Here is a 12276-nt window from a genome sequence, read left to right as displayed (position 1 = left end):
TACTCTAACCATGCCTGAGGATTTACCCTGTACCAACTTAAGCAATTAAAAATTTATTGAAGCACAAAAAAGTACAAAAATCATCAGTACACAGTTAAATAAAGTTTTACAGATGTATACACCCATGCGCCATCATTTTCAGATCCATCTCCTGGTACAAGGTGAATGAGGCAAAGTATCTGCTGATAAACACATTAAGTATTTTGGGACTTTACCAGCACCTGCCACTACCTAGATCAAGCTAAGAATGTACTCCAGAAACCTCCCTTGTACCCCATCCCAGTCAACCTCACTGAAGGTCACCACTATTCTGACTTCTTTCAGCATAGCTAGCTTCACCTGTTTTTCAACTTAATATAGTGGGATCATACAGAATGTGTTATTTTGTCAGAGAAGTTTTAAGATGTATTTTCTGTGCATTCTTCTGGGAGGGGGTGGGGGGTGCAGAGGGCCATTTTTTTTGGGAACCTTATGACAATAAATAAAAATTACAAAAATAAACAAGAGTTACAAAAATAGGCTAGGCACGGTGGCTCACACCTGTAATCCCAGCACTTTGAGAGGCTGAGTTGGGAGGATCACTTGAGCCCAGGAGTTCAAACCCAGCCTGGGCAATATAGTGAGACCCCATCTCTAAAAAAATAAAAATAAGTTAGCTGGGCATAGTGGCACATGCGTGTAGTCCCACCTACTTGGGAGGCTGAGGCAGGAGAATTACTTGAGCCTGGGATCCTGGTCAAGGCTGCAATGAGCTGAGATTGTGCCACTGCACTCCAGTATGGGTGACAGAGCAAGACCTTGTCTCATTAAAAAAAAAAAAAAAAAAAAAAAAAGGAATTAGAAAAATAGCAGATGTTAGTTAAAACTGCAACTAGAATGGAAATTAGGAAATACTCTCCTCTTTATTTATAATGTTTTAATACCTGAGAAAAGGGGTGCGATCTCAACACCTGTGAAAAGAAGGGAGCAGGGAAGGGAGTGAGATCTCAGTGCTTTTTAGGTCTTTGATCATTAAGCCTGTTGACAGGTCTTTAAATGCCTTATGCTGCCCCACCTTATAGAACTGGTATGTTCTCAGAAGTTCCTTCTTCACTGGAGCTCTGTTCTTCTGATTTCCAAAGTCCTTCATCTCTTCAGCTAAGATCTGCTCACCCTTTGCCTGGCTCTTGTGGGCCTCTCACTAGAGATGGGACCATATCCCAGGGGAGGCCCTGATGCCTGTTTAGCAGATGTGTGTCTCTTGGCCTTGCACTCATGGTAAAAGTCTGTTCTGATTATTCAGGGCACAGGCCACAGTAGAGCTGATGAAGTTAGGTGTTGCATGGCAGGCATGATGAGTTATTTACAGTGGTGTGATTATCTGCCACCCTCCCCCCACTTACTCTTTTTGGTTGCCTTAAACAGTGATGAGAATGGAAAGCAGGAATTATTCTCAGTGAAGGATCTCAGCTTGCGTTTTCGTGCCAATATTATTATCAATGGAAAAAGGGCTTTTGAAGAAGAGAAATGGGATGAGATTTCAATTGGTTCTTTGCATTTCCAGGTAAGTTTGGGGAGGTTCTATTATCCTTCCTCCAGGATTGTCAATGAAGACTGACCTCAATCCCAGACCTGGATAGCTGCAGGTGGGACTCCCTCCCTGTCCTTGTCTCTTAACTACAAAATCTTGGTGGGAGGTTATGTCAGCTCAGCCTTCTGAACACCCCATGGAATAATCCATCCTTTATTCCCCAAGAGGATGGCAGCGGTCACTTTCACACAAGCCACAGAAGGTGTGTCCCATCAGAGGGCTCGGTGCTGCCTCCATGCTGTCGTTATGTCTAGGCTTAAACTCTGGTTTTTTGTAATGCTCGTGTCATGAGACTGTCATCCTCCTGAAACTTGTTGGACTGTGTGGCAGTCTGGAGCTTGTGGAGGGAGGCCCAGAAGCCTGGCGGTCCCTCTGTGCCCATGGCCACCCCCTCCTCCACACGCTTCACCTTTTTCTGCCTTTGCTGGTGGCTGGGAAAGAGATTGTCAGAGGCAAAGCCACCAGGATGTCCTCTCTTCCCGGCTTTGGACTCCCAAAACCTTTGTTATGGGCCTCCAAGATATGAGAAAGAGGAGAAAGGTCTTAGGCTAAAATCTGTGCTCCTCACGTGATTGACAAGGCCCCATGAGATCCCATGCTGCCACTGTCTCTAAGCTCATTACCCCTTCCCTCTCTGCCTCTGTCACAGTGACCTTCTCTCTGTTCCCTAAACAGCCACCCTTCCTGCCTTAGCCCTTGCCATCCCTTCTGCTTGGCATGTTGTCCAAGTGTCTCAGGTCAGATGTCACCTTCTTGGAAAGGATGCCCATGACCTGCCGCAGGGTCACGTTCTGCTTATTCCTGCAGTGTAGGAGGGTGAGACCAAGTCTGTTTTATTCCCTGCTGTACCTCTAGGTCCTTGAACGACACTGGCCCAGGGTCAGTGCTCAATCAGTAATTGTTGAGGGAAGAAATGGACAGGAGAGATAAGGAATATCTAATACCAGAGAATGTGCTCTGTTCTTTAGTGGGGGCTGAAATTATTTTTGTAATACAGGCTGGGCATCCCTAATCCAAAAATCTGAAATCTGAAATGATCTAAAATATAAAGCTTTTTGAGCACTGACATGACATTCAAAGGATATGACAATTGGAGCATTTTGGATTTCAGATTTTTGAATTAGGGATGCTCAACTGGTAAGTATACCAGAGATATATAATGCAAATATTCCAAAATTAAAAAAAAATCTCAAGATGCTTCTGGTTCCAAGCGTTTTGGATAAGGAGTACTCAACCTATAGTAGTGTAATTAGCCACTGGTATAAACTGACTATAACGAGCTACCTTGTATTCAGGCTGTGCACTCAGAAGGAACACTACTCTAACATCTAGGAAAGCAGTAAACAGTCATTTGAGTCTTTATTAAAGAATTTTAGAGGTCTGGGATATAGGAAATATATTTCATGGCACAACAAAATGTCCCAATGATGTTTTCAACTCCCTAGACTTCCTCTTACCCTGGCAGTTGCTCCCCCTTGACAAGCAATCTATATTATCTCCTACATTCTCTCCCACAAGCCCATCTCTGGCACTAGCCCTCCTGCCATTTCCCTCATCCCTCCATCCTTACTTACTCTTCCCTATTTTCTATCCCTGTGTCTCTGCCATGTTTTAAAAAATGCCTACTGTTTCACATCCTGCTGGACATAAAATAGACACTAAATATACATTATCTGATAGGTGGAGAGTGAGAGGGAGGAAGAAAGGAAGAAAAGAAAAAGAAAGAGAAAAGGGAAGAGAACTAGAACTAGACTGAGATTACTCTCAGAAACTTATCTGGCAACAGTAGCACCTGTGCCTCTCCAGATATCTGGAGACATAAATACAAGGAAGACTCTTTAAGGAACCTTCCTGAGATGACTTAGCAGGCTTTGCTTTCTTTAGGTCGCCTTTCTTAACAGACCGCAACTAGTAAAAATCAAAATATGCATGCCCTTTGACTCAATAATTTCACTTGTAGAAATCTATCCCATAGAAATGCTAATACAAGTATTAAAATAAGTGTAAAAGTACTTTTACCAACCTGAGCAGCAGAGCAAGACTCCATCTCTACACACACACACACACAAAAGAAAAATTAGCCAGGCGTGGTGTTGTGTGCCTGTGGTCTCAGCACCTTGAGGTGGGAGGATTGCTTGAGCCCAGAAGCTTGAGCCTGTAGTGAGTCAAGATTGCCCCACTGTACTCTAGCCTGGGTCTCAGAGCAAGATCCTGTCAGTCAGTCAATCAGTCAATCAATAATACCTATACACATTAGTCCAGTACAAGCATTGAAGAGCATAAGATATGGTTAATACTGCACATTTCTTTTCTTTCTTTTTTTTTTTTTTTTTTTTTTTTGAGACAGGGTCTTACTCTGTTGTCCACGGTAGAGTACAGTGGTGCAATCTTGGCTCATTGCAAACTCTGCCTCCTAGGTTCAAGCAATCCTCCTGCCTCAGCCTCCTGAGTAGCTGGGACTACAGGTGTGTGCCACCACAGCTGGCTAAATTTTTTATTTTTGGTAGAGACAGGGTTTCACCATGTTGGCCAGACTAGTTTAAACCTCCTGGGCTCAAGTGACCCGCTGGCCTCAGCCTCCCAGTGTTGGGATTATAGGCATAGGCCACCACGCCTGGCACTACTGTGCCTTTCAAGAAAGTAAATGCTTGGCTGGGCACAGTGGCTCACGCCTGAAATCCCAGTGCTTTAGGAGGCCAAGGAAGGAGGATCACTTGAGCTCATGAGTTTGAGGACAGCCTGAGCAAAATAGCAAGACCTCATCTCTACTGAATAAAAAAAAATTAGCTGGACATGGTGGTACGTTCCTGTGGTCTCAGCTACGCAGGAGGCTCAGGTGGGAGGATTGCTTGAGCCTGGGAAATGAAGGCTGCAGTGAGCTATGATGAAGCCACTGCCCTCCAGCCTGGGTGACAGAGTAAGACCCTGTCTCCAAAAAAAAAAAAAAATAGCAAATGCTCAAAAGATGTTTGTTGATGATAATACTCAGTGCTGAAGCAATTACAGTGAAACTAGCACATCTCTTTTGGAAAACAATTCTTTTTTTTTTTGGAAAACAATTTTTTACTGGGTGTTGTCAAGTCATAAATATTTTTTATTACTGTTGGACTTGTAATTTCATTTTGGGAGATTGATACTACAAAAAACAAACAAACAAACAAAAAACACAGGAAAGAGAGTTATGTGAATTAGGCCTTTATTGCAAAATTATTGATCACAGGAAAGCATTAGAAACTATTCACATGGCTTCAAAGGAGAAGAACTAGGAGTTTCAACTCATGGAATGCCAGGCCATCGATTGTGAAAATTGGAAAATGCAAGGATGAGGTGGCTCTCCATGTCCTGATGTGATTGAAAAAGAAACCCAAGTGGGTTCTGAGATCCCAGCAAGTCTGTTTACACAGGTGCACATACATACACAGTTGTGTGCAGTTACATGCCACAGTCTGGGATGGTCTGGGATGGCTTGGGACAATCTGGGATGTCCTGGGATGGTCTGTAGCCACATGAGCAGCACCTGCCTCTATGGATGGGGAGAGGGGGACCACTGCTGCTGAGTGCTTTCTCTTTTAATTCTTCAAGCTTCTGTATTGTTTGACTTGTTTTTTAATGAATATATATGCTAGTAAACAAGTTTTTAAAATACTAGTTGCTAAGAATACCAGAAAAGAAGCTTTAAAATGATGATGTTTTAAGAAATTGTTTTCTTTGCATTGGTGTTTGAAAATAGTGTTTGTGGCCGGGTGCCGTGGCTCAAGCCTATAATCCCAGCACTTTGGGAGACTGAGATGGGCAGACCACCTGAGGTCAGGAGTTTGACACCAGCCTGACTAACATGGTGAAACTCTGTCTTTACTAAAAATATGAAAATCAGGCGGGTGTGGTGGCTGGCACCTGTAATCCCAGTTACTCAGGAGGCTGAGGTAGGAGAATTGCTAGAACACGGGAGGTGGAGGTTGTAGGGAACTGCCTGGGTGACAAGAGCGAAACTCTAGTCTGGGCGACAACAGTGAAACTCCATCTCAAAAATAAAAAAAAAAGTAAAAGAAAATAGTGTCTGGAAAATGCCCTTTCTTCTGCTAGTTTGAGAACCTGTTCTAAGAGGGTCTTTCATTGAAGTGACAGGATTTTTACAGAAGGTGTTGCCTGTCGGGTGGCTGCTAGAGGCTGGGGCTGGTGTGAGCTTCAGGGCCCTGGCCTCCTTTCTGCAGGAGGTGGGCCTATGCATCAGCTGCTTTCTAGGCGAAGAGGTAAGAGGGTGCAGGAAACGAAGAGCCACACTGACTCCTCGAGGACACAGCTTTGTGGTGTTACAAAAGCCTCGTTCCACCGCAGGGATCCTTGTGTATAACAGAGATAATTTCCACTCCTGAGCATGACCAAGTACCAGGCCTGGGCTTGAGTCCCTGTATCCCTGTTATAGTTCTCACCAAATACAGCCAAGGATCTAGACAAGGAAACGAGATCTGGAGAGGACACAGGTTTGCCAAGTCCTTGGTAGAGCTCCTTTCCAGCATGTTCTGGGTGCTTACGTGGCTTGGGAATCTTGACTTTGGTACCACAGGGAGCCTATATTTCCACTGGTTTAGTACCCAGTGCCAGAATGTGAGCATCAACCTGCCCTGAAAAAAAAAATTAGACCTTTGTACAGTGTCAGTATCAGAGCCAATGAGGTTTATCTGAGGTGTGATTATTGCTAATTGAAAACTTTTCCCAATTAAAAACAAAAACAAGATAAATTTTAAAAAACACACCAGAGAAAATGATCTCCTAAGGTGATGAATTTATTCAGGAGTAAACAAAAAGGATTATAAACTAGGATGCATAGCTATGGCAAGCCACAGGTGCACCTGAAGAGGAGAGAGTAAGGGAAAGCTTTCATGGGCAAAAATAAGTTCATACAAGTTGCTTGAAAACATAATTTATTGGTTCCTGAGGCTCAAAGTCAGAATTGGCATCAGTTCATTGATGGAGATGCTGTTACTAGGCAAATGTTCCTTCAAGAACGTCTTATCTGAACTGCAGTCCTAAAGAATGTCTAGTGATAAACCCAGTCTAGAACTATGTGCATATATGCAAGACATGGATCCTGAAAAGCATGAGATGCATGAAGGACATGGAGGAATTTCTTGTGGGATTATTTTAGAAAGTCCTTGACAGTCGTTATCTCAGAAATGCAAGCATGAACTCCCTGCCTTCGTGCCGTCCTGGCTCCAATTTCTTTGGGTCTGATGAGTGATTTCATCCTGGTATCTGCAACTTTCACACCAGTAACAGGAACAGGCCAAGACACATCCAGATTAGGTGAGTGTTTCTAATTTCATGCATAATTTGTCTTTGCCCATGAGTGAGCTGAGGAGACAATGGTTATAAGAAAATCAAGTACCTTTGCACTTTTTACATGTGCAATAAAAGAAGTCTCAGTATTGCTGAGCTGCATACTTTCTTATGTTTATATTATGGGGGATTTTAAGCTCCACCAGACAGTATGACCTGTGTTAAGAAACTGTAACAATGCGCTTTAAGTATTGTGTATGTGTGGAATGCAGGTCTGGGTACATATGGAGAGCGATATATATATGTATATAGATATATGCATACAGATATGTATATTAAAATAATTTTTTCCCTACTTATTACAGTTATAAAAACATATCCCCATTTTATTTAAAAGTTTTTATAGATTCCTTTTAATACCTGCATGACATAATTTTAATGCCTGCGCCATATACATCATATATGTGTAGCATGATTTACTTAATCATTTCTCTCCACCATATGATGTTAACAAGTTTATGATGTTAACAAGTTTTTCCTATTATGAATAATGTGAGGATAAATCTTTGTACACGACTGTGGTTGGGCTTCTGATTCCTTTCTTAGGTTGGATTCCTAGACATGAAGTTGCTTGGTCAGAGGGCATTGACACATGAAAGTTCTCTCTGATGACCTTCTCACAGGGGCCAGCACTGGCTCTGCGACCTCCTCTTCCTCCTCCTCCTCCTCCTCCTCTTCTTTCTTCTTCTTTCTTGCTCTGTTGCCCAGGCTGGAATGCAGTGGTGTAATCTTGGTTCACTGCCACCTCCGCCTCACGGGTTCAAGTGATTCTCCTTCCTCAGCCTCCTGAGTAGGTGGGATTACAGGTATGCATCACCACTCTGGGTAATTTTTGTATTTTTAGTAGGGACAGTGTTATGCCATATTGGCCAGGCTTGTCCTAAACTCCTGGCCTCAAGTGATCAGTCTGCCTCCGCCTCTTGAAATGTTGGGATTACAGGTGTGAGCCACTGTGCCCGGCTTCCTGCGACTTTTCTCTTTTTCCAATTTGTCTTCTCAGTCACTGAGTGCTTTTCTTCCTCAGATCCATTGTTCAACATTTCCTGAGAACGCTCAAGATTCTCAGTCCCTCTTTTCTTTCTCTGCAAAGCCCTTAAACAGTGGTCTTTTAGCTGACAGACAAATGCAGATGCTTCCCCAGCAGAGATGGTGAACAGGTGCTGCGTTCTGGCTCTCAGTAATTAGGGGACTGGGCATTTCTGTGTGCTTCCTGCCTCTGAGGTGCAAGGCTCTGGTCACTTTTGTGGCAATGCTGTGTTTTCCTTCTCACCTGCCAGGTTTTGGGGCCTTGTCACAGATGCCAGATGATTTGCATCGACCAGCAAACTGGGCAACGAAACCAGCACGTTTTCCAAAAACTTTCTGAGAGTCGTGAAACAAAGGTAAGCGTGATTGCAAAATATGACACCTGGTTTCCAATCCTGGTGTTATGAATACCAGAACTATGTTCATAATAGTGCAGAGTTATTTTTTTAAATGGGGGATTTGCTGCCCACCCAAAGCTGTTGGGCTGCCATTAACCTATCCTTGTTTGTAGTTTCATTTTATTTTTCCTTTCCATCCAAGTTCTCACTTATTTTTTATTTTACTACATGTGTTTTTATTCTTTCCAATCTTGTTGAAGAGATATGGAGTACAAAAAACAAAAACAAAAACAAAAACAAAAAAACACCAAGTAAAGTAATTCTATTGTCTTGATCATTAGTTTCTTTACCACAGAGAGCTCATGAAGAGTAAAGTGCCTTACTGTGAATAGAGTAGCTGCATAGAACGAGTCAGTACATTTCATTAAACTGGAAATGCATTCATTAAGCCTGGAAATTCATTTTCTTGAGGGTTAAAACAACAAAGTGTTATGCATTCCAGATTATAAAAACTGAACTTCCAATGTGTTGATTCTTTAGAAAGATTTATTTTCAGGCTTATACTTTCTGTTAGGACTTTTTGTTTACAAAGAATTCCAGGAAGCCAAGTAAAGCAGTCAGGCTACATAGAGCGATTCTTGAAAATTAACAGAAATAATGCAAACACTATATCTACTTCCAATAATAAGCTGGCAAATTAATTCATGGTAAAATGTGTTACATTGTTTCTGTGTTTCTTCAAAGCCAGGGTTTTGTTTCACAGTATAGAGATTTGATTTATGTAAGTTTTCTTACCAATATGGGATAGAAATGGCCTGCAGAGTGGTGCATTTGACTGTTACAGCAGCATGTCTGTCAGTGCAGTCTGTGTCTTCTGGGGTGTGGGAACTTTGAGCCTGCACCATGCAGGTTGCCAGGAGAAGAAAGGAGGAGGCACAAATATAATACTAAGGTCCATGAAAATAGTGCTTCTTACCATCACTGCAGTTTTCATGTGCATGAACCTTTTATTTTTAAATTTTGGAATAATTTTAGATTTACGGAACAGTCGCAGTGAGAGTGCAGAGGCTGCACCCTTCACCCACATTTGCACAAGTCATAAGGAATTGGCCCAATCCCCTAGCCTGGGGCCTGGAACATGAGGGTGTCCAACAGATGTTATCACAGGAACTAACAGATCGGAGAGCATGTCAGGTCCTCCAAAGGGTCCTGAGTGGCTCACTTGCATTGATGGTTAACATTGAGCAGACTTACCTGCTCTTCATTTTGGACCTTCCATCCTTATTCAGGAGAATTTGACAAAATGAACTCATATCATTCTTTCTCAAGGAAAATGCAGAGTTTTGCCACTGTCTTCCCAAAAGCCTTTTATATCAGGCAGCAAACAGGAAATGGGCCTGGTGGTGGTCACGAGCTGAGAGTAGGAAGAAGGTCCTTCTGCAGGAAGTTCTGGGCATGTGGGACAGAGATGTGGCCAGCAAGAAAGAGGTGTGGGGCGACCATAGGGAAAGGACACCTTAGGATGAGAATCTTTGGAGTCTAAAGTTAGGATTCTTTTAATGTCCCACTGCATTCTACTATGTAACAGATAAGACTTACCAAGTCTCAGTATATGTCTTTAAAGATCTGACTTGATTTTAATTAAACATTAATATTGACAAAGTTATTTTAACTGCTAAAATAATCTAGCCTCTTTTGTTGTTGTTGCTGTTTTGTTCGCAGGTGAACTTTGGCATGTACCTGATGCATACATCATTGGATTTATCCTCTCCATGTTTCCTGTCTGTAGGATCTCAGGTGCTCCCTGTGTTGAAAGAGAATGTGGAAGGTCATGTTTTACCTGCATCTGAGAAACACCAGGATGTTACCTCCTAAAAAAAAAAAAAAAAAAAAAATTAGCACACATTAAAGTTTCTCTTTTACAGTGATCTCTATTATTGTTAAGATCTGCAACTTGGTTCAGTAGAACTTGATGTTTTGAATAAGGAGAGCTCTTTCTTTAGAGGCAGGGAATGCTCTCACCTGCTTCCTTCTGCCTTTGACTTCTCACCCTGCCCATTTGCACTAGCTCTGCTCAGGAGAGCAGTTCTGAGGCCTTGGGAATGAATGCTGCACCCACATCTGGTGAGGCTCCTATAGGTATTTAAAGTATAATCAGATGAAATTTTTAATGAAGTTCACTGGGAAGATTGAACTTACTCCAGGTCCCTATTTTGCCATTTTCTCACATTGTTACTTTGTCTTTAGAGAGCATCTTTGGATCTCTCCAACTCCTTTGTAGTGAGGAAGGGATTCTATGCCCAGTGATCCTGGGTATGAGAAGGTGCTCCTCTCCTCCTCCTCCCACACATGATGGTGTGGGTTTATACTCACACCAGGGCCCAGAGGGTGACTTGTGACCACATTCCTTGGGGGGAGTTTCTACTAGGATATTTATATTCTGAGCAAAGGCGCAGACCAGCAATTCCTTTCCTCTTGCTTCCCATCCCTGGCCTCCATCCTTGTCCCCCACTGAGTTGATGCACTGAGGATGGCTCGTGAGCCTGAAGTTACACTCAGTGATAGCTGTGCTTATGCAGGTGGTCGTCCTCCCCTCTACAAGCCCACAGGGTGGTGTTGGTCCATCCACCTGAGAGCTTCCAAATCCCATCGAGGGAGGAACTTTGGCATTCAGGAATCCTGTCTGTATCATCTTTGACCACTGCTCCTGCAGCCTCCAGATGAAAATGTCCAGTGAGGAAAGCTCATCTCTAATGAAGTTACCCATCCCACCGGGTTTCTAAGAAGTTTCTCCCTGTGCTGAGCTTGCGTGTGCCTTATCTGCTTCCCCATGACTTCCGGCCTGGGGTCCTACCCTGTCCTCTGGAGCAATGCAGAGTGAGTACATCCACTCCACATCCATTCTGCTGGTGTCCTTCTGAAGCCTGCTGTCCATGTGTGAACCTAGTCCCTTCATCATCATCTACTTAGATAGTTGTATTTTTCCAGTCACTTCTCCCCCAAATGCCTGCCCACTATGACCCACTGCATCTTCTGAAAGCCTGTGCCACCCCATCTCTCCTGCTGCTCAATTGGAGAGCAGGCTCAGGCTTCCTTAACTTATCTGTTCAGAGCCTGTGGGATTCAGGGTTAGTTTGTTTCATTATCACATTTGTAGAACTTTGTGTTGTTCCCAGCATGAGGTGGGATTTGAAAGATGAGGTGTGCTGTGTTTGCAAGGATTGTTGAGATGGAGCCTAATGATTGCACACACATGTGCTGTGAAGAGTTAAGGGTAAAAAGTACAACTCTGACTCGGTGGTTCCTGAGATCAGTGAAAGAAGAGGCAAATGAAGTTAAGTGGGGGTGAACTGTTTATTAAAAACACAACCTCTTCGAAGACTCAGCACTGCCGCATCAGCAAGTGGGCTTGTCCTCATCAGCTAACTAATAGGAGAACCGTGCTCTAAAGTAATGGATTTATCCACCTGCTCAGGCCAGTTTCATGCAGGGGAAACTTCCCAGATGGCACATTGCCCCATTTCCAAAACCTTCTGACAAATACATCACATTAATTATGATGGAAAACAAGTAAGAAGACATGTTCTACAAAAATTAGGTCACTTGTCCAGGTGCGGTGGCTCATGCCTGTAATCCCAGCACTTAGGGAGGCTGAGGCGGGTGGATCACAGGTCAGGAGATCGAGACCATCCTGGCTAACACGGTGAAACCCCGTCTCTACTAAAATACAAAAAAATTAGCTGGACGTGGTGGCACGCGCCTGTAGTCCCAGCTACTTGGGAGGCTGAGGCAGAGGAATCACTTGAACCTGGGAGGCAGAGGTTGCAGTGAACAGAGATTGTGTCACTGCACACCTGCCTGACAACAGAGCAAGACTCTGTCTCGGAAAAAAAAAAAAAAAAAGGTCGCTTTTGTCACCAGGAATATTTTTTTCTTATCCACATCTATGTCACCTTTTGCAGTAGATACTTTCATGACTGATTTCAGGCTTTTTGTTTTTTTGAG

At 43.2% G+C, this 12276-nt stretch overlaps 2 protein-coding genes and 1 pseudogene across 6 annotated transcripts in view; all 3 read left to right on the top strand.

Annotated features, from left to right (window-relative positions):
* The window catches only part of MOCOS (molybdenum cofactor sulfurase), a 60436-nt gene extending 48228 nt beyond the window's left edge, over window positions 1-12208 (top strand). For 3 of the 5 annotated variants that reach the window (XM_073006358.1, XM_007974247.3, XM_073006357.1), the window contains 3 exons: window positions 1405-1543; window positions 8185-8289; window positions 9994-10199. In XM_073006358.1, the coding sequence (XP_072862459.1) occupies window positions 1405-1543; window positions 8185-8289; window positions 9994-10146 (397 nt within the window). In that variant the 3' untranslated portion in view covers window positions 10147-10199. Of the gene's footprint in view, window positions 1-1404; window positions 1544-6716; window positions 6875-8184; window positions 8290-9993 lie in introns of all 5 variants that reach the window. The other 2 variants (XR_005234780.2, XM_037982363.2) reach the window with 2 other exon arrangements.
* LOC119618729 (U4 spliceosomal RNA) lies at window positions 6210-6330 on the top strand (annotated as a pseudogene).
* Window positions 11046-12276, top strand: part of FHOD3 (formin homology 2 domain containing 3) — a 519848-nt gene continuing 518617 nt past the window's right edge. The window contains exon 1 of the mRNA XM_073006355.1: window positions 11046-11148. Coding sequence (XP_072862456.1) covers window positions 11102-11148 — 47 coding nt within the window. The 5' untranslated portion in view covers window positions 11046-11101. The remainder of the gene's footprint in view (window positions 11149-12276) is intronic.

Source organism: Chlorocebus sabaeus, chromosome 18, assembly GCF_047675955.1.
Source record: "Chlorocebus sabaeus isolate Y175 chromosome 18, mChlSab1.0.hap1, whole genome shotgun sequence".
NCBI lineage: Eukaryota > Metazoa > Chordata > Mammalia > Primates > Cercopithecidae > Chlorocebus > Chlorocebus sabaeus.
The sequence above is the reverse complement of the archived record's forward strand: the minus strand, read 5'-3'. Positions and strand labels throughout refer to the sequence as shown.